The sequence below is a fragment of the Protopterus annectens genome, chromosome 2.part1 (genome assembly GCF_019279795.1).
Source record: "Protopterus annectens isolate FY-2018-M chromosome 2.part1, PAN1.0, whole genome shotgun sequence".
NCBI classification, from domain to species: Eukaryota; Metazoa; Chordata; order Ceratodontiformes; family Protopteridae; genus Protopterus; species Protopterus annectens.
Window position 1 is genome coordinate 249,526,984 of NC_056729.1, and position 23,769 is coordinate 249,550,752.

General features: G+C 40.6%; 1 protein-coding gene across 2 annotated transcripts in view; it reads right to left on the reverse strand.

The window, feature by feature from the left end:
- Positions 1 to 456: 456 nt before the first annotated feature.
- Positions 457 to 23,769, reverse strand: part of THNSL2 (threonine synthase like 2) — a 557,708-nt gene continuing 534,395 nt past the window's right edge. For both annotated transcript variants that reach the window (XM_044062109.1, XM_044062108.1), the window contains one exon: positions 457 to 998. In XM_044062109.1, coding sequence (XP_043918044.1) covers positions 794 to 998 — 205 coding nt within the window. In that variant the 3' untranslated portion in view covers positions 457 to 793. The remainder of the gene's footprint in view (positions 999 to 23,769) is intronic.

The window sequence follows — 23,769 nt, forward strand, 5'->3', positions numbered from 1 at the left end:
GGCTTCTCTTTCTCATGTTATCATTCCAGCAAGTGTAGAAATTAGAATTATTTTTCAACAGAATCTTCATAATTTGGAAGTCCAGTGGCCATCAAATATGTTCTCTAAGTGCACAGGAAAATCCAGTTAGTGTGGAATCGGAACAATGAAGTCTAGGAAATGTAACAGATGTATTATAGTAACATTATGTTGTTATAAACTGACAGATAATGGAGTCGAAACTGCATGTTACAAAGAAGGAACTGAAGATTTTGGATTTAGTGTCTGAAAACTGAAACAGTGACAATAATGTTATCATTGCAGATCTTCTATTCTAAGAACATGAAATAAAATGCTTCCTTTGTACAATTATACATGTGAGCACTTAATGTGTTGTATAATAATGCCCAATTGGAATAGTATAAACCTTGCATCAAAGCTAGCTGCTTTAGGCACAAAGGAAAGAGGAGTGCTAGATGCATCTTCATAATTTATTGCAGGTGATAAAAAACTTTAATGTAGAAAAAAGGAACAGAAAAGCATCAGTAAATGGAATACTAGAGTTAATCAAAGTTGGTGGGCGAGCTGGGATATAGAAAACAAAACAAAAAAAGAAAAAACAAAACGAACAAACAATGATCAGAACAGAGTGAACTTACACTGGCTGCAATTAGCTATAGAAGGGCAAGGAGAACTTCTGCCATAACTCAATTCTAAATTGCTATGTCTGTAAGAAGGGGTTTTATATTCAGCATATCATACCAATTAAAGAACAACCCTTGCTTAAAGTGTTGCTGGAACTAGAGTTTATTAGCTATGATTCTCTTCTGATAGCAATGGCCTCTACTGTGTCTCTCAGGATCTGTTCCCACTCGTCTTCTTTCTTCATCACTGCGAATCTTGTACTCTTTTCTTCCAGCATTTTGATGTCTGTTGTGACTTCCGGAGTAAGGCCAGCCTTCTGCACTGCTTCAGGAAACTTCACTGCTGAAGCAGTTGCTAAGCAGCACCTAGCAATGCTAAACATAAACAAAACAATTAGCATCTGGACACCACGCAATGAAAGTAACCAGAAACATGGTAAAATGAGTGAAATAAAAACGTTGTGTCATTTCAATGAATGCTACTAACTGAAAGACATGGTGGATGAACACAAAGGGAATGAAGAGTAAAATGTAGAGAGAAGCCTCGTGTGCCCTCCCCATTAATATATTCATCTCCGTGGTTAGTGCACCATGGAAAAAAGGCATGATATGAAAAGTTTTGAATACAGCATTTTGTTTATGTTGACTTCTATGAACTATATCAGCTACCCTGATTTAATAAAAATAGCTGCTTTTACATGAAATATCAGTTTTATGGAAGCACTAATGACAATCTGAAAACTGGATTATCCTTGTATGTGTTTATATATCAATTACTTTCAGGTAATGAACATACAACATCTGTGCTGCCCTCCCTCACTGTTTTCTATTGTTTCTTTTGCTCTCTGTTGGAGTACTATTTGATCAGTGACAACTAAAAATGTCTCTGCAGCCAAAAACTATTATTTCAATAAAATAAAGAAAATAATGCTGCATTTAGCTTTCTCTAAGTGCAAACAGCAACCAAAAAATTCCAGTGGTTTGCTCTTCACATAAAAAGAAGGTAGTAGGGCAGCTAAATGGACCAAAAGGCAACTTCCAAGTAAATGACAAACAAAAAGCCAAAGTCCAACCATCTGCATAATTGGTTTAATCAGACAATGCAAAGCTTTCAAGTTACAAAACCAATAACACTTACACCATATTTAAATCATGTTCAAATTAAAGCCAGCCTATCATAATCCAAGAAACAATCACATGACATTAATTACATAAAAACAGCATAATATGAATTAAAATTAATAATTCATAATTTATAATTGAATGCAGCATAAATAAACATTAATATAAAATAATCGCATATACACATTGAAAGCAGATCAAACTTAATATAAATCTAGGTGACATAACTCTGTCTACCTTTTAGAAGAGGTTTTACGCTATTCTTTATGTTAAGCCCCAGTGGTCTATCTGCTCTGAAATAGTTAATCCATCTATATTCCATAACCTCTGCCTTATTAACTATATCCACTCCTCTTTTATTCAAATACACTTTTTTGTAAAACCCTAAAGTTAAAAGTGTGTTCATTCTTCTGCAATAAAATATGTTTTGCCAATGGATTAGTTTCAACCTTTCTCCGAATTTCCAACAAATGTGAAGCTATTCATTCTTTAAGCTTTTGATTATACTTTCATATATAAAAACATTCACATTTTTCACAATTAGCAAGAGAGACAACATCCTGAGTGCTGCATGAAGAGCAACAGCCTGAACAAAGGTGGAAATACATAACCAGCATACAGGCAAACACCAGTGTTTTGTGAAAGTGTGTACAGAGGACCAGATAGCTGCTTCTAATACAGAGCAGGTATATATACCTTTGAAAAAGGCACCAGAACAGGACACAGCACTGGTGGAATGTGCCCTAAGTTGAGAAGCAAGAGTTTTCCCATTGGACACATAGCAAAAGGAAATGGTTTTGGAAATCCAAGTGAAAATAGTCTGCTTGGAAAAAGGCCTGCCCAGGGCCCTAGGATGATAGAAGCTAGGTCCGACTCTAAACCTGTTACAAGTGGCATTCTCCAGGGCTCAGTCCTAGGACCCCTCCTGTTTGGCATATACTTCTCAGAGGTACAGACAAGCACAGGAGGACTATGGCTGACCAAGTTCGCAGACGACTGCAAACTAGGGGCTATAATTGACTCTCCGGCTGACACAGACATCCTCCAAAAGGGTCTCACTGAGACGGATACCTGGTGTCAAAATCATGGCCTCAAGCTAAATGCCAAAAAGTGCATAGTCATCCCATTTGGAAAAAATAAAGTACCCACAAACTACCACATAGGTGGTAGTCCCCTAAATACGGAAGACGTAATAAAGGATCTGGGGACCCAAGTAGATAGTAATCTCTCCTTTGATAATCACATTGCCAAAGTGGTTAGAAAATCCTTTTATGTGGCCTACCTAATGACAAAAGGGTTCGCATCCAGATCAAAAGAGGTCATTGTGCCCCTCTACTCATCACTCATCAGAGCCATCATAGAGTACAATGCCCCATTTGGGATGTACCTTACAAGACACCTGCAACAGCTGGAAAGACCACAGAAGTACCTCACCAAGAGGATCACTGATCTCAAACAGATGCCCTATGCAGCTCGACTGAAGAAACTCCAGCTGTACTCGGTTGCATGCTGCCTACTCAGAGGTGATCTAAGTCTGACATACAAGGCCATGTCCAACCCAGAATTGAGGGACATGCTCCACCTAAAGAAAACCATATCCCCTCGAGCCACATGCTCTGGGGATCTAAACCTCACCCCAACAATAAATAGGACATGATGGAGGGTAGATTCCTGTCCCAGAGACTTCCCATATTTTGGAACAAGATTCCTATCTACATTAGGCAGAGCTCCTCGCTAACACTCTTCAAGAGAAACCTTGACGAGTGGATGGGAAACAGAAAGTTTACCCTGGGGATCACTTCAGTGGCTCTGCTGGACAGAGGCACAGGGAACTAATCTAAGGGGTGAAAAATTAATTTTAGTTATTGTAGTTACTATGGTGCTGCTTACTGTGATGCTTACAGTGATGGATCCAAAGTCTTCTTAAGACACTAGGTCTTGCTGGCTGGGTTTTGCTGAAATCAAAGTCTGGTTATAGTTACAGTCACAATCTGTTGCATACAGAAACTTGCAGAATATACACTGATGAGAGAATATACTTTGCAGCACCCAACTCAGAGCAGTAACAAATAACTTTTTATAACAAACCACACAGACTAACGTTGCAGCTTCAGGTACAGTTCTACTTTACTTATTTAACATGGATGATTTGAGAGATATAACATTTACCTCAGAACAAATGTGTCCCTACACAGATATCTCTAACATAACTGAATTAATACAGATCTTATATACTGTTCTAGTCACGCACACTCATATAGCTATCCTCTTCGTATTCTATTCTGGAGAATTGCTCATCCTGTTGCATATGCTGACTTAATGATAACAATGTCACATTTTTGCTCTTTGTATGAGAACATCTGTTTTTGTGCAAATGCTGATAAGTGCAGAAAAACATGTTTTTTTAAGGATACATATTGTAACAGTGTCATATGATAGAAACATGTCCTGTTGTCCATTCATAAAAAAAACAGATTTTACATTTTTGCTTTCACTCACAATATAATGCATACATCCTGTTTTAAAGTCTGTAAGGAAAGATGTCCATTCAGCAGATTCCTTATTTTCCAAGACACAGTCATTTAGTATGGATGCTAATCACATACTGCTAAACTCTATTTCTACATTTAAGCAAGCTTTATCTTATACCTTATTTATGTTGCATATTTGTAGCAAAGTTACTTTCAACCTTAGTATATTGTTGAGCACACTCTAACAAGGGGGCGGCAAAAGCCAACAAATTCTGGCTAGGCTTATAAATGCCTTTGGGCAGATAGCCTAGTACCTACCTATGAACCTATGCACCTAAGTAAAAAGATGATTAAATTTCCTAATAGGCTTGGTTTTGTCCAAATAAAATCTGAGTTGTCTATGCACATCCAAGGTGTGCAAAGTCCTCTCACTAGAGGACTGTGGAGATGGGAAAAGGTGGTAAGATGAATGGACTGATCGAGTGACAACTCATTCACCACCTTGGACATAAAAGAGGAGTTAGCTCATAAAGAAGCCCTATCCTTGTGGAAAACCATAAAGGAGGAAGAAGCCATCAGTGCCTGAAGTTCAGACACCCTAGTAGTTGAGGTGATGGCCATAAGAAGAACTATTTTCCAGTTGCAATCTTGAAGACAAGAACTTGCTGGTGCAAAAGGAACCAAGGTACATTTTTTTCTAGAACAAAATTTAGATCCCAAGGAGGAGGAACTGGTTTCCTTGGTTGTCTAATATGTAGGACACCTTTCAGGAAAAGTTGATTTTCCAGCCTTGAGGCCAAGGGAGAAGTTATAGGCAGACATGCTGATATAGTGGAAAGATGAGCTTTGACTGAAGAGTATTACAATCCACTCTTCAATAATTCACACAGGCAAGACAGAACCACTAGAACATCCACTAGCAGTGGTTACAGGTCCTTAGAAAGACACCAGATGGAAAATATTTTCCATTTAGAAGTATAGGATTTCCTAGTATTGGGTTTTCTAGTCTCCTGCAGGATTTGCAGCACATCCTCAGACAAATGGTGTTTGAAAGGAATCAAAACACTATCACCCACAGGGTTAGTTGCAGGGTTGGCATCTGTGGGTGTATTAGAGATACCTTGTCCTATATGAGTAGGGTAACTTGTGATTATTGCCCTTGGCTAAATCAGAAGATGGGGGAAACCAATATTGTCTTGGCCAAAAGGGAGTCACCAACAACATTTTTGGTTGCTCCTCTTAAATCATCAACAGGACCTTTTGGAGAAGTGGGAAGGTGGGAATGCATAGAGAAACATTGCCTTCCAAGAAAAGGACAGGGCATCCACCTTCCATGCTAGAGGATTGGGAAGTCTGGGACAAAGCTTTGGAGGTTGTCTGTTCATGGGGAGGTGAAGAGATCTACCTGAGGTGTACCCCTCTGATGACCAATGTCCAGAAACACATCCCTGTGTAACATCCATTCATGGGATTGAGTCATGAACCTGCTCAATGTGTCTGCCACAACATTTTGAGTGGGAGGAATATAAACAGTTAGGAGGGTGAGTTGACTCTGAGGGGCTAACTCCCAAGCTTGGACAGCCAGTCTACACAGGTGACAGGTGATAAGCCCTGACCCCCACCCCGCTTGTTGATATACCTGACAATTGTGGTGTTGACTGTGAACCACTTCAGGGTGCTTGGAAAAAGAAAAGGTTTGAAGTTCTGTAGAGCACAAATAAGGGCTCTCATCTCTTTTATATCTATGTGTTCACTCTTTTGGGAGTGGGAACACATATATTTTACCTTTCAAGAAGCCAGGATTGCTTCCCACCCCAAGTCTAAAGCGTCCATGTACAGCTCCTGAGTGGGAAGGTGTGGGTTTAAGGGTAAACCTGGATTCAAGGTAACCTGCTGAATCTGCCAGTTTTGTTCCTTTTTCAAGCAAAGGAGAAGGGGTATCACAAACCAGTGGATGGGAGTGTTGCACCCAAATCGACCTGAGGTACCACTGGAATTTCCTCATGTGCATCTTGGCTAGTGGTAGCATGGGAATAGTGGATGCCATGAAGCCCAAGAGGTGGAAAAACTCCCTGGCAATCAAGGAGGAAAGAGGCAAGATGGCCTGGAAGTAGGTAGTGAGAGACATAACCTTTCTGGGGGATAAGGAAGCCATCATCCTGTCTGTTTGTATTCTGTGTCCTAGAAAGACATGGTCTTATGAAGTAACCAGGGTAGATTTTTCTTAGTTGATAGTGAATCCTAGACACTCCAGCAGACACACCATGATGAGCAGATTCTCTTGAAGGGTGTCTGGAGAATGAGCCTGGAGAAGAAGATTATCTGGGTACAGGAAAATTTGGATACCCCTTAGTCTGCAAAATACTATGACAGAAGCTAAGCAATTTGTGAAGATCCTTGGGGCTGTAGACAATCCAAAAGGCAAGGCAGAGAATTGAAAATGTGAGGAAGCAATAGCAAAGCGAAGATACGTCCTGAACTGAGGGTGAATGGGAATGTGGAGATAAGCATCCTCAATGTTCAGAGACACCATGTAGGCCAGAGGAAGGATGAGGAGAAGAAGAGTGTTCAGGGATAGCATGCAAAACATGGAAATGTTAAGGAAGGCATTTAGGTGCGATAAGTCTAGGATGGGCTTCCATGGACTATCCTTCCTGGAGACCTGAAACAACATGGAGTAGAACCCTTTCCCTATTTGTGGCACCTCCTAAGGAAGAAGACTGAAAATTACTTGGGGAAAGTAATCTACCTGTTCTTTTGGGGGTTGATGTATACCTCTGAAGCAAGGTGGAGTTTTCCACACCATGAATTATCCTTGAAGGATAATGAAGAGGACCCCAGAGTCCTGGGTGATCCATTTCCAAGTATGGAGAGAAAGAGAAAGGTGAAAGGAAAGAGGAGCCTGGCTGCCAGGGGGTAGGTTGCCACAGACTACCTGGCTTAGCCTGAAAGGGTGCTTTTGAGCAGCAGGAGAAGATGTGGAAGTCCTGGCGGAAAATTGCTTCCTAGCATCTCTTTTACCCATGGAATACTGAGATTTGGAAGGTTTCCTAACACAGGGTCTTTTAGTGGGGTAGTTCCACTGAAATTTTGGAACCAGGAACACAAAAATGTGTTTTAGGTCTTGCAGCCTTTTGCCCTTTTCTTGTAATAACTTGAAGAGTTCTGCAGTAGAAGTACCAAACAATGCCTTGTTGTCCAGGGGGCATCCATAATTTTTACCCTTATATCATCTAGCAAGAGTTGTAGTCTGAATCAGGAGTACATCCTGAGAATCAACCCAGAAGCAGCAGTTCTGGCTGATGCCTCTACTGTATCATAGCTACACTTAAGAGAATGGTATGTAACTTGTGCAGAAGAGCTCAGTATGGAGGATAACTGAGTCTTTGCAGGAGAATCTGGAATCTCTGAAATTAACTTACAAGCGTCAGACAGAAGGGCCAAGGAATATTTAGCCATATGGGTCTGATTGTTTATGGCATTAAATACCAAAGTTGCTGAAGTATAAACTCTCTTCCCCAACTTCTGCATAACTTTACTCTCCTTGTCTAATGGGAGAAGGGAAGTGGAGGGCAACATCTTGGAGACCTTGCCAGCACACACAGAAATTGTTGCAGGGTCTACTGAGGGACATTTAAACAGGAATCTTGAATCCTCTGGCACCTTAAAAAACCTGTCTGACTTTTTAGAGGAGGAGGTTAGGAGTCAGGGCACTTAGAGGCTGCTGAGAAAGCATCTAGAATGCTGGCAGTACAGGGGGTATGTCAGATGGGGAAGGGGAATCCATCTGCAGAAGGTCATAATACCTTTTTTGGATTTCTGACACCTGTTACTAAACCCATTTAAAAAATTCCTTCATTTTAACAATGGTTTTTCCAAAGGAAATATCCTCTCCTGGAGAATCTGTGCCATTAGATTATTCGTATGGGGAGGCATATCCTAAGAGTGATGAAATTTAGGGCAAAATATGCCAAAGTCCCATCCCCAGATAATCATCTTCATCTGATGAAACCTCCACATAAATCCTGTTGTGTAGAGAAGTATGAGAAAAGAAGAAATAGAGAAAGAGAGACATGAAGATTGTCTTAGGGCAATAAAAGGATTAAAGAGCCCTTGGGAAAAGGTTTGACAATCTTCAAGCTGTTCTTGGGAAACAGGAGAAGCATACTTAGTTTTCAGCTTCTTCTTCTGTGGAACAGCCATGTAGTGGAAGGACGAGGGACTTGATGTCGGACCACACTCTAAAATATTGGTAGGGACATCTTCGTGAACAATGATTTGAGGAATGCCACGTGGATCTACAGTAACAATGAGCCTGGGTTTTCACTCTATGTCCGAAGTAGACGTCTGTGCATCCCCTGAGAATGTGCTAGTAGGATCCTTCACAGCTTCCACACCAGTACCCATGGAAGGTTCACCTACTGACTCCAAAACAGTCTTCGGGCCAACATCAGCCTCGGGACAGATGTCCAGAATCAGTGGCTCACCAGAAGGATCTGATGTAGCTTCCATATCACATGTTAGGCACTTAAGGTGCTGGTTTTCTGCAGATTAAGGGAGGCTAAACAACTACACAGAGTCTTGGGAACAAAGGCCTTGCAAATCGAGCAAGAGGTATAGTCATAGTTAGGGCCTTGGCAAAAGAGACAAAGGTCATGGGAGTCTTATGTGGAATCTGCCTTCCACATTGACACTTGCCCTTCTTAGCTGACATGTAACCTCAACAACAACACTAGCATACAAAGCAACAAAAAAACAACAGGGCACTTATCTGATCAGATTCCACAACTTCTCAGACACACAATGACTGGAGAAGATGATCTGACTGGCGGCAGAACAATTCTGCGGCTTGGTATGACCTGACATCCACTTTATACCCGATGTCATTTTATGACCAATGTAGGACCAGTACTATGTGCAGCATTGCACGTACACTACAGTAGTACTATACTTTTGTATACTGCCAGGAAGTACGAGTCAGCCAGTGGCAGACTCCCTCATGTTATGAATACTATAACATATGAATAGAAGTACACCTATCTATCTAAATATATATGAGTAATTGTGAGTATAAGTTTCCCCTTGCAAAAAAAACAAATACATCCCATCACCTTTACTCCACTCTCTACTGATTTCCATTTCCTACTGCCAGTCAATTAGCTTCCTGATCACGTGTTCTTTAATGTAAGATTATAGCACCTCCTCTTCCTCTTTCTCCATTTTCACTGGTAATGTAAATCTGGTTAGTAGCCAACTATTGTATCCCTTTCAGAAACAAAAAAATAAAATATTACATAATAATCAGCCTATTGAGATGTATTATTTGCAAAATGATGTAATTGGTCCCTAAATAAATGTGGGCCTCAACTAGGTACAAGCAAGCTTAACGATTAATTTGGGTAGTAATAAAGGAATATAAGTTTGCCTTTACAATAAATCTGAAAGACAAAAGATGATGTAAAAAAACAGAGCAATTAGCAAAATAACATCAAGTAAGTTTGAACTGTATAAGTCACTTTAACCTGTTCATAGTCCAGTATAGTCCAAGGGATGTCTTGTTACTCGCACAATACTCCATATCACAAATATCAGTCTACGGACAATTGCCTCTTATTATCCACAGCATCCATACTAGTATCTCTGCCTTTTGTCTTTATCCTTACTGTACCTTGCTTGTTGTAGTTGACATCTTTTTCCAGATCTTGTTGGGGTTACAAGCAGCAAATATTTGTTTTGGAAAGAGAAAGATTTTTAAGCTCTGGTTGTGATTCTAGTTAGCTTTCTCAAGTTTGGGTAGTTTTTACATAGGTGATCATCAGTAAGTTTCATTTCCAGTCTACCCAGGCTTTATCTCTTTGTTTCATTAGATCGTTACTGTCACAAGACAGACAGGGGCTTTTCTGTCCTGTGGGCCTCCTGCAAACACATGGAAATAGAGTGCCTTGTATAGAGAGTGTGTGTGTGTGTGTGTGTGTGTGTGTGTGTGTGTGTGTGTGTGTGTGTGTGTGTGTGTGTGTGTGTGTGTGTAGAAAATGTATGTGTAGCAAATGTGGTTTGTGCTGTATAATAGAGAGCAGTGAATGGTGCTTCAGCTAACTTAAATAGTTAAAGACAAAACATAGATAGCAGGAATCATTCTGCTTGTGCATCTTCTCCTCAAAATAGGCAAAATAGACATTGTTATATACTTTATGGTTTCATTTGATAAAATTACAAGTGACTAACTCCTAGCATCCACCCCTAATGCCACAGCCTGTTTAAGTTGTATAGCGGAGCTTGACTTCCTTCAGAAGCTTACAATGATGATGGCTGGAAGCAGAACAGTATGAGGGAAGGAGGGAGAGGTGCCCTAGAAGCACCTTTAAAAACATATAATGTAGGAACCCATTTCAGAAAACAATGTATGGAGTTATTATTTATGACTCAACAAACTTAATGAGAAAGAGTAAACCAATATAAAGGTGCATAAATGAATGGATAAATCTAATATGCAAAGTTATATTATTAGATAAATGAGTTAGCTTGTACAGTCAAGAGTAGGGAAAGTATTTTATTATGCATGACTATGAAATGTGCTTTCTAATCCGACAGCACAAGAATGTCATTTATCTAATAGTAGACTATCACATATGCCATATAAACAGGCTCTAATAAATAGCTACACTGGGCCACTATCCACAGTTCTGGAAGGACACAAAGGTTTCAATGTACAAACCCATACTCTGACACATAGTAAGAAAGTCACTGACTGTAACAAAAGAAAATATAACAAATGAATTTCTAGATAATTAGCAGCTTAAATATATTTACAGTAGTACAACTGATGTAAGAAAAACATCTACCCTCCAAGGATTTGTTCCTGTAAAATCCTACCAAAGCTAGGTGAAGAAATGCCTCATTATAGCTAAATTAAACAAATTAAGGTATTTACCAGTATGTATTGTATTTGGTCTTCAACATCTGTCAGAAACATATGCTGATTATATGGGAGTATTATAAGGGGGAGTATTGGAATGGGGTGCTGCACTCCTCAGTGTGCCATCTTTTGGATAAGACATTAAACTTAGGCCCATCTGCCTGAGTTGGTGTTTGCTCATATAGATGTAATAGATTCCACGGCATCTATCAAAAAGAGTGGGGGTCCTTTATTTATATGGAAAAATAACTCCTAGTTACAAAATATTCACATATTTACAGAAATTTACAAGTGTACACACACACACACACACACACACACACATATATATATATATATATATATATATATATATATATATATATATATATATATATATATAAATATATATATATATATATATATATATATATATGTAGGTTTACTATCAAATGGTTGAAAGGACAATAGTTGAAAGTAACATACCTGAATAACCTATATGTGAAAATCCTTTATTCGACTGTCAACCATTCAGAATGTCAAAACTGCAATGCAATTCGAATAAATGAACTTGAGCACTTCATTGTCATCTCCGAAAGCCCAAATCGCCAAAAACTCATTTCTCCAAATTTCATTTCGTCCAAACATAGTAGTGGCAGTGTATATTCCCTTTTCTCCACTGTAGTGTGATCCTGGAGTTAGAATATGTAGTTGGGGAGGTGTGGTGGGCGTATCCCCCCACCTAGATTAATTTCATACTGACCAGTTTCTCTTAAGAGGGTAATTAAGTAGTGTTTAATTACACTGGGTTTGGTTTGGTGGAAGTTTGGTTCTGCAAAAGGTGGAAAAATGTTGAAAATGGTCGAAAATGTTGAAACATTTTGAATTTCCACATTTTGAATGCTTTCATGTTATGAATTTTGATAATATGATTCTACATTATGATAGCTTTACATTTTGAACTTCAACCATTTGATAGTAAACCATATATATATATATATATATATATATATATATATATATATATATATATATATATATATATATATATATATATATATATATATATAAATACACACACACATACAAATTTGTTTACACAGTCATACTAAATTTTCATCCCTGTTAGACCCTCACTACGTTTTCAATAACCAACATCTGATTTTAATTAATATTGTTGCTACCATTAAACATAATTTCATTTATTCTTTGATTCCATATAACTCATATAACATAACATAACTTTTTATCTATACTTTTAACATATTCTTTACTTCTGCACTTATAATATCCATATTTAGTCATATTTATTTTACTTACTTTATCTTCAAAAAATGATTTTTCATAGTTTTCCCCATAAAATTTATTCTTTTACAGTTCAGACGCATGTTCCATAGTTTTTTCTTCTTGACACGTTCTACCACTTTTCTGCTTATATGGCAGATTTCCTTTTACTGGCAATTTATTTATTACAAGTCTCCACAAAAAATCTTGACATCCTAATTTCTGATTATAACATTTACTTCTTACTTTTACAGCTTTAATTTTTTTTTATCATCTGTTAAATTTTCCCATGGTTGCGCATAGTAATGTTTTATCATTACTTTCTTACACTATAGTTTTCTTTTTCCTATATCATCTTCATCAATTTTTATTTTCCAATTTTTTTCTTCACAATATTTTATTTCCTCATTTATACACTATTTTTCTGTTTTACTCTTTTTTACCTCAAGTGTCATGATTTTTCATATGTAATGTCAACTACCCAATCTGTCTGGTCCGTGATTAGCAGATAAATTATTACCTGGAATGCATTGTATTTGCAAATCCATTTACAGAACACCTTGGTAGTTATGTATGTGCACATGATGTGAAACTGTTCCCTATAGTTGTGTACCTGCATTTGTTAGTGCTTGGCCCATACTGTCCCATGCTAACAGCTTGACAGGTATGTACATGCTACATCATCTATAGAAGAATTTGAGTCACTATAGTCACAACTGACACTGCACATCTGTAGAAGTATCAGCAGCCTGTGTATTAATATCATCTGCGGCACTAATGGTATATTTTTCTCTCTCTCCCCACCACTTATCATCTTTAATTTATTAATGTCATTTATTATTATGATTTAATTTTAATATATTCTGTTAAACTAACTGTTTTGTTGGCATTATGGGTTATTTCATTCTGGTAACATATTTAATGTTATGTTATTTAATGTTGTGTTACACATAATATACCTTAATATGTATTTGGATTAATCAATATTATGTTCCATTATGTTAATACTAACATTGGTTTGCTTATTACTAACCTTAACTTATCTTTATAGCTAATTTAATACAGAGCGACAAGGAAGGCCAGTTCCAGGTGATCCACCTACCTTGGCTCCTTCGGCCATGGCACCTGGGCCTAGCATGTCTGGGACCCAGTCTGGTGGTGTCCCCTCTGCTGCCCCTGCACTACCTGTGGCATCAGGTAGTTCTGGCCCACCCCTGGGAGTGGTGGAGGAGGGGATGTTGAACTGCCAGGTTTGGTGTGCAGGATTGTGTTCAGTGGTTTTGGACAATACCTGCACAGGATGGAAAGCATGCTGGCCACCCTGGTGGGGCAAGCTTGCCACAGAGCCCAGCCTCCAGCACTGCCACCCCAGGGGCAGTGAAGGAGCAGTGCCGACATTCCCATGGATGAAGACTTGAGCCATGCTGCTACCTTGTGGAGGTACTTGAGAATGGGATTTCCCAACTCCCTCCCCATCCAAGGTGTTCATCCCCCTCTTGTGTCACACACCACCCTTGCCTGCTGTCTTGTCTGCCTTGTCTGTCTCCAAAAGCTTCCTCACCTTCCCAACTTATCTCCATCACATGTACCTATGTCCCTTCCCCAACATTCCACTCACACATTAAAAAAAAATGGGCACCTGTCCCAAAAAAAGTATTGTGACATACATAGTTCTCCATTTCGCACACATGTCCACTGGACACACATAATTTAGTCCAATTGGCTTGACAACACAGTTATGTTGTCCTCAGCCCTTTCTTTGGTGGTGACAGTCCAAATCCATCTACAAACTTGGTCAAAGTGCACAGTTGTTGCTGTACAAGAAATGGATAGCTATTATTCTTCCCTACACCTTTACTGCATATACCTACCTGCCTTTCACTATGTTTTTCCCTCTGCTTGCACCCCATTTCACCACTGTCCCATCTCCCCTTTTTTCTTTTATTTAAAGATGTTTTGCATGTTGTACAGCAGTGCTAAGCTCAGCTAAATGAAGCTACATTGATATATGTGCTTTAAATGATAATAAACACCTCTCCCCTATTTTGAACCCAAGATCATCCATCTGCAGACCACTGCATTAATATGCCACACCACACAGCTGTTAATTAAAACAGGTGGTTTAAGCAAAACATAATAATTTCAAGTTAAGTAATTAACCATGTTTAAGTACAGCTGCGTATCATGCCAAGTCACGCAAACTTGCTGAATAAATAATGGAAAAACTGGGAGTGTAATTTCCAGTCTGATACAGGAGTACACCACTAGTAAGTCAAACACTAATGGATGTAACTGAGGTCTCTAATACCAGATAAATGGGAACATTTAACAGCAACATGTACAAGTACACCTGCCACAACATTAATGTCAAAATACATGTTCATTTTGAATGCTGGTGGAGAAATGCATCCATGTAAAGCCAGGCGCATAATAATGGGTGGGTCTACCTTGACCCAATGAAAGCACATTTCTATGAAACTGAAATAAGTGATCCCAGTTCCGTGAAAGTGTGTTTTAATGAAAATGCACTTTTGCAAAACTCACTACACCAAGCACTTGTTATTGATCGTAGTAGAGTGAGGATAAGGGAATATTCCATTTTCCCCACTGTAGTGCAACCTTGTAGTTAGTATATATAAGTATCAGGGGTGTGGGGGGCACAGGCCCCTACATAGGGGGTGCAGGGGAGCTTGCTGCCCTGCATAAGTGTGTTTGCATTACTGCTTTATGTGTGCATTTCTTGTTAGTTGGTCAGTGTAGTGAGTTTTGTGAAAGTGCATTTTCACTGAAATTCACTTTTGCGGAACTGGGATTGCTTATTTCAGTTTTGTAGAAATGTGCTTTCGGTGGGTCAAGGTAGACCCATAATGGATATAATGGAGGTATGTCACAGACTGTATGTGTGCATTTATACCTTTGCAAATACGCATGCTGTAACAGTGACTCAGTAGCTCAGTCTGTTAAGTGCTTTGTAAACAGTAACTTTTGCCACACAAAGTCCTGGGTTCAAATCCAGTGGTATGCAGCATTTAAATTACATTATTGCAAAGCCATCAATGAATGACTGAGTCATGCACTCTTCATCCACACAATGCATTTCATATGAAATGTCTGCTTTTTAATATTGGAAGTCACAGTCCTGCAGATAAGAACACACTTGCCATATCCCTATAGCAACACTATAAGTGCATAAAGTGTTAGGTCATGCATGAATATGCATTCACAGACGATTTTAACTTAGGTAATGCAAATGAGGCACACTAATATCACAGTTCAGCACACAATCATTCCATAATGATATTACAGATTAGAACAGCTGCACAACTAACATACACATATGGAGGTCCTGCTAGTAACAAAGACTGCAAGCACACATGATCCAAATGACTACCATAATGTAACACATGGCCTGACAGTTACCCAAATGGTTGACATAATGGTATAAGTACCCCCTATGTTGTCCAAGGACACAAGAAACATGCTGCCTAGTACTCTGTTAGTGATACCATTGCCTAACATACTTACCTTGAACACATGCCTTAATTTGCACTGGAATGAGTACCCTCACTCTGGCCCTGCCCATACAACAAGGTTACCTCAGCTTACTCTTAGAGCTTGTTGCCATCCAAAGTGTTCACACTCTCTGCCTATGCCTATTGCCTGCAGCATTGACTGCAGCCTATAGCACACACATCTGTATGTAAAAGTAGCTGCTACAGACATACCCTCTGTGATGACATAGTATCTTGACTTCAGGAATGTCCAGCACAACATATCAGAAAGGGCTTCTAATCTACATCAAGGCCTTATATCTTGTTCAGTGGTTGCATGTCATTGGCTGATTATACTACAAAATCAGGTGTATTGGCTGCAATTAGCATTTCAGAACCACAGATTGGTTAAGAGCCAATCACCTGGCAATGATAACCATGTTAAAAAGGCAAGCAGCTGGCTAGGAGAACCAGTCTATATGAGATTTTTTTCAGACAGTAACACTTTATATATCTGCACATATCAATTGAGGAGTATTGCATCTATCAGGTATGCAACCTTTTTGTTTATAAAACGATGCATATGTGTGAATATACATAGGGAGAATGGAAATGATAGCATTAAGCCTTTCTTAGAACTGTAATGATGACATGTCCTTGATCTACACATTTGTTACACCTACAAAAGATGTACAGTATTTCAAAGGTGAAATGTTTTTTTGTGAATGTGGCATACTGGTTTTATGGGAATGTCCCTGTATAGTGGTTGCAATACCACACTGTTATTTGTTTGGCACTGTTGTTTTGACATATAATCAGGGGGGTTGCCCCAGGGAACACACTACAATAGACTCTTGTGTTGGGTGTGTGATCATACAGCAGTATCCGCCATGGCACACATGGGAATAGATGACTATTGCTAGTATCTTAGTTGTATCTACACAGTTAGTATGTTTACACACTGTGAAATATGACATGTGTGATCAATCAGTGGATAATGCCATCCATTCTGTTCTTGCTGTATCTCTACATAGTGTACTTCCACGTATGTGATCCTGACATGTGTTCCCATTTTGTTGTCTTTCAGGAAACATGTACACCAGATAACATGACCTTTTTACAGATGCTGAGAATTATATCATTCTGGAAGGCCTCCGTCAACACCATGAACTCCCACCTAGGGGGAGGCACAACAGGGAACAGCAAGCAGCATTGTGGGCTGACCTTGTCCATGATGTGAATGCCATAGGTCACCAGAACAGGACATATGAGCAGGTTCAACACCGTGCCATGGATATCATTAATGCTGCATGCAGAAGAACAGCAGATGTTGCCAAGGACCAGTGGAAGGCCTGGAGGAGAACAACCACTCTCAGCCACTGAGGAATTCCTGGTGAACCTAGGAACACACAAAAACTCCCAGGCATCCATCACACTGTATATCATGGATGTGGGTGCTACAATTTCCACAGCAGAGGAGCATCCAGATAGGCTTATTTTGATCAGCATTGGAATACTGCAGCATTCAGTGTGTCAGGCTATAGATACTTTTATGTGGGTGTCAGATGTTTGTTCTTTAGGGGGGAGTTTAATTGCACTTTGAATCTCATGCTGAGATTGTGACCAGCATATCAATTAACAAAGTAACTGCTGTAAATGTGAGGTATATGGATATATTACTGTCTTATAGTGCAACATGTGGTGGTGTTTACATTACCTCTCTGTCAACTTTTCACAGGTCCCTCAGGAAGTGGACAAGGCTGTGGTCCTGCTCCTGGTAAGCACAACACTGTTTTGTTACAGATGTAGATTTACTGCAATGTACTCCCTAAAATATCATCCCATGCCTGCTGGCTGGATTGCTGTACTGTCGGCATGATTACCAACTGCACATATATTTTCTGACTGTACACACTTTAGAGTCATACCTATGTTTTGTAGGTGTGACAACACTGATAGATGTGACAGCATTGTCAGGACATTACAGATTGCCATATGTGTCAACTGTGCAGAGTCTTCACAAATGTGAACAGTTTCCCTCAGTGTTGCTGATGAGACTGCAGTGTAAAGAGCTTTTATTTACAAGTAACTACAGATGTTTGTGGGAAAAGTAATGTCCTCATGTCCTACTACATGAGGTTGAGGGTTAAAAACATCTGTAATAGTGCCAACATTGTATAAAGCTTTACATATATACTGCAACATAGTACTGCAGAGAATAATAGTTCAGGTACTAATGTACTGCTTTTCCCTTTCTTAACACAGGTGACCAGAAATGTTGGTCTCTGTCCCCTACACAACCTGAATCCAGTGTCTCTTTAGACTCTGATGATGATGGTGGCCAAAGTGAGGCAGAGGTAGATGTTTCAGGGGCTGAATCTGTCCCAGAGGTTTACATCCCTCTTCTGCCTTCATTATCACCATACACAGTCAGTGTGCCTACACATACCCAATCCCCGGAGGCCACAGATATTGGACAGTCAAAGGGTGGGGACTTTGAACAGGAAAATGAGGCAACTATGGCTCCTGTGAGGGTAGACACTGGCCATAGCCAGAGAGCTGGTGAGGTTCCACACCGGCAGATTGATAGAAGTGCTTGTAGGGGGCCTGCTGTCCTTCCACCACCTGTAGTAGGTGTCTCATCACGGGGTCACTCTGCATATGTTTCAGGCCTTCATGGAGGCACAGGTATATTCCAAAAGAAACTCCAGGTGAATGCTCAGGGTTATGGATGCAGCAGTCTGACATTCATGACTGCCTCCACCTCATTGGTGTTACCCTGGATCGGTTCACTGATGCAGTAGAAATAAGATGGTCTGTGACAGATCACAGAATATCAGTCTTGGAATGCACATTGTCTGTGATGAAACATCTGATTAGAGTCGAGCTTCAGACCCATGGACGTAGGTCAGCAACTACATCTGCTGAGAGTTCACGTGGCCATGCTCAGTCATGGTCCTGTAGTGGCAGTACATCCAGCGGTCCAGAGGGGAGTTTGTTGTCCACACCAAGATGTCACAAGTCATGGGGTCACGGTCCTGGGCATTTCCATGGAGGACATGGTTCCAGCAGGCAGCAGTCACCGTCAGGTACTAGCACCACTTCTGACCTTGGTCATGGAGGTGCCAGTGTTAATCCTGGCGGAGCCAGATCCCATGTTCGGGGGTAGAGATGGTGAACTGTTAGCTCTACATGCACAGTTCACAGCTGTCCAACATACATACATGTAGGCTAGCATTGAGCCTGACTGGGCTCATGCACACACTCACACACCACTGTCAAATTCAGGTCACCTACAGACACACACACAGCCACATTTCTATGGTCCATCTTGCCTGCTTCCCTTCCTGACTCACACACATGCTTTCAACCTATTGGGTCACCTAGGCCTCCTGCACCACCACACAACACCCTCTGCAAGTGATGATACCTGTGCCACATACCTGTCATCCTTGTCATCGATGCAGGGAAATGAAGCTATATGTCTGATGCACAAGGTGACTATATAAATTAATACGTAATTGTGTAATGCAGTGTTGCTTTGCCATGCCACTTGTACTGGTTACTAACAGGTACTGTATGCTGACATTTGTAATAAGTAAGTCACATAATTTTGTGTACCTTATGTTGTATGATGTTGTAATGGCTGTATACTTATACAATGAAAGGTGTGTCATGGACCTGTTTATGGTTCAGTTTCAGGAGTCTGTAAATCATAGACATCACAGCACAGTATGGAAGGTCAGCACAGAAGACATATGTCTCCAGCAAGGTACAGCAGTATAGGTGCATGGTTCCATAGGTTCATATGTGCATAACAGGCTAACAAGGGCAATGGCATCATGCAACCTACTCATGCATCCCTCATCTATGACACAGTCTGATACTCTAGATAAGTCTCACCGAGGTTTCTGGAGCTAACCCATCTACAAGCTGTGGAGATGGAGATGACCCATCTACAAATTTCCTGTGTGCATTACAGACATTTGTCCTACACCAGTTATGATTATCTTGTTCTGCATACCATTGTGTAACTTGCACATGATGTGCATTACAGCAGATGTGTGCTTCACATGCATGGGGAGCCTGTTATATATAGGGTTTAGTGTCTGTGTTACATACTTGTCTCTCCAGCATATACTATTTATACCACAGTGATGGTGTAGGTGTGTAGATCAGGTAATACATGTGTTTGTTCTGTCTTGAATAAGCAGGAGGTACACAGTGGGATCTGACACCTCCCTGAATGGCAGCCATACACACATGTAGAAGAAGGACTACACACGTACGCTCTTGACACGGACTGCATCAGACATGTTATCTGCAATGTGTATTGGTTTACTATGGAACCTGTGTGGCTGCTACACTTGTAAGTTATCCCTGTGTAGTGACATAGCAAATGTGTCATTGCACTCAGTGACAGGTATGATGAGTACCAAATATGGTATGACAATGACAGTCTGGGATTTACATGCCATACCTTTCTGTATAGGTTGTACAAAACTGAACTGATCCCCACATCTTACCGACCAGTGACAGTAAAAGGCTACATTACTCTCTGTGTCCATATGTCCATGGGTATTGGTTCAACTGTCTGCAGTGTGCAGACACTACTATATTTTCCAGGGGTGGGTGACTTCCAAATGGACAGTATTGTGCAGTCCTTGGCATTTACTATTTGACAGTGGCTCCAACAACAACTGAATGTGTGTCTCAGCCTCATACCTCTCAAATGTACAGATTTTCACAGAATGTCCAGATTTTTTTCCTCATATTTTTGGTGTGTTCCTCCTAAAATCTGTACTTTTCTGGCAAATAGCTTAGGATTGAAGTCATTAAATAATGACAAACATTTGAGTTTAAGACTCCACATCCTTCAGAAAATTCATGCTAATGCAAAATCTATTACTCTATCAACTTTCTAAGTTTGTAAGAGCAATATTTAAAAGCTGTCCCTATTTGTTCCCCCATCATTTTAGGCTTTGTCCAGATTTTTTGCCCCAAGATATTGAGAGGTAGACTCTCAAGTCATCCTGGATAACTGTTGGTTCTGTGTGGGATTCAGTGATGGCTCCTAATATGCAATCACCTGGTAATGTAGTCACTCAGAGGTCACCGACAGTGGCCGTGACTGCCCAGAAGGGAATGGCTATATGAGGTACTCTATTAATGATGCCTGAGGGGAGTCCACTGGTGACTGGGATTATTGTAGCATAGGCCTACCCAATGCTATCTTCCCAGATTATGACTATCAGACACTTGGCTATCCACCAGCTGGCATACCACTTTGTAAATAACTTACACAGTTTCCAGCAAGGCCTGCTGGCCTAATATTGTCAAACACCTTGTCAGGCCATGCAAGGTGGAGTGAGTCATATTCCCATCATCCATTGCATACTGTAAAACTCAATGAGGTCCACCAATTAGGGTAGGTAGGCATCATCTGCCCATGAGCAAAACAAACTGTGTTTGATTCAGTGTCAGTAGGTGTACGACATTGTTACTGATCGTATCCATGCTACCTCCTTTCATGGCTTTACATATCAGATGACTGACAGATCTGGGGACACTGCTTGGCACTCCATGCTACTTGTCCTCCATTTAACTAAGTACTGCAGTTACTTCCATCATGTTCCAAGAAAACAGCCATCCAAAGTGTCTATACAAAGCACAGACAAACAATGGAGGGAAGCATAATATGTATACCCTATGAAGGCAAGGTGGGAGGTTTTACACAGGTATTCTGCAGTTGGACACTACTCAAGTGGTGTGTACTGCAAGGACACAATTACCTTGTGAAGAATGTGGAAAGCAGGGGAGTCCCCTGATTTGCTGGTGCCTGGCTACTACTATTGCTGGTCTCACCACAACCACTCTGTTATGGGCTACCATGCTCTGATACTTTTTCTGTCATCACACACAAACTGCTACTATCATGATGAGTAGCAGTATACAGCCTGCTCGTTCCTCCACATGGTTGTCCCACATCATGAAATACTCTGTAGGCTTTACATACCCTCCTCCAAGTAGATGCCTTTACTAGCGACCTGAGCAATCAGTTGGCTTTTTCATGTATTATGCCTTCTGTACCAGGGTTGGTGGTATGTCACTAGGGAACTGACCAGATGTTGATTAGGGGCAAAGCTGCAGCATCACAATATAATGTGCAATGTCCAGACTTGCTGAAACAAGCAGCACAGCAGTGGTGATCCATCTTAGGTGATAATTTCGCAGCACTTCATGCAGACTGCCCTTAACAGATTAATGGTGGATGTCTGTATTACATGGCTGTGATGCCTACTGTAGAGGACTGGCCACCTTTGGCCAAAGTGTGTCCACCTGCCACATGTCCTATGTATGTCATATTATATAGTTATGTACCCGGAACACTTCCATGTTCCCACATCATGTCACACAGCAACCAGTTTGTTGTGTGGTTGCTTGACAGGCACTGTATGCTTGCAAGGCCAACATAATCTCAGCAAAGTTGAACAAGTCCTCTGTGCATGCATGGGCAACCACATCTTCACTGCACGGCATGCCTACAAACACTATGTTTCAGGCTGTCAACCCTAAGAGTGTGGCAGCATGACCCTAACTTTGCAGGACTTGCACAATATCACAGGATTATGGTCAATTCAAGGTCCACATGGCTGGCAAACCATTGTATGGCATACTATCAGGTGGTGTGTTACCTTAGGGGACATAAATAAAAGTTGACGTTACATTTCACCATCTGTCATGGCACTGCCTAACAATGGCATGCTGTGATGCACACACAAGCATGACTGCATTGGTAATGGTGCTAACAATGACTGCTGATGACTTATGGAAAGTGTACCCACCCCTCTACTCCTAAACCACAGAAACACAATGTGTGACAGATGTGACTGTACGTCAAACTTGACTCCATGGTGTTGCACACAGCAGTCAGTATATATGGCAATGAGCATTTTGACAACATGCACAGCTCACCTCAGGCACCACCCAAACCCACATCACACACACCTGTATGTGTGCAGCTCCTTACCAGACACATTCCCAAATGATAGACACCTCAGAAAATCCTACCTCTGGAGAGCACAGTACACATAATCGTGCATACACTGCTGCCTCACTGGTCACACACCTGAGGCACAACACAAAAGAAGACCTATTATTCATAGGTGAGCACATCTTGAGACACATTGATGTTCATGTCACCAGGCTACATATTGGAAAATTCACAGTTAGCTGTCTGTGGGTTGACATGATACGCCATACCACACATTAACATAATGATGACATATTTTCCTGCAGGTATGTATGACTAAGAACATACGTCACAGGACTGTATGTAGACACATGACTGAGCTTACCCACTCTGTGTCTCTTGTGGGTATGCCCACAGCTTTCATCCGCATTTGACCCTCACCTACAATGATGGCTCAATGCACACAGAAAATGAGGGACTTCAATAATTGCCTTAATATGTGGAATCATTGTAAGGGGATCCACTACATGTCTGCCTGGGATGACTTCATCAACAGACGTCAATGCTTTGCCAGAGATGGTCTTCATCACTCACCCCTTGGATTTTGAGCACTGGTCAAGGCTGCTGGACCCCCCCCCCCCACAGTGCATCTTATAGGCACTATCTGGAGGGAAAATTTCCAATGCGAATGCCATCATACAACATCATGGTTATGCTGCTACACCCTGGGAATGGCAACACTAAACCCCATTCTGTAGCAAGTGTCCCCACCTTGGAATATGGAGACATTTGTGCAGTCAAAGACACCTGATTCATGGCTGTGGACAGCACCACAGCCATCCCAGTCTACACGTCCTTCCACATGTTCAGACTTCAAACTGACAGTGTACAAGGTAATGCAGGTGGTGTA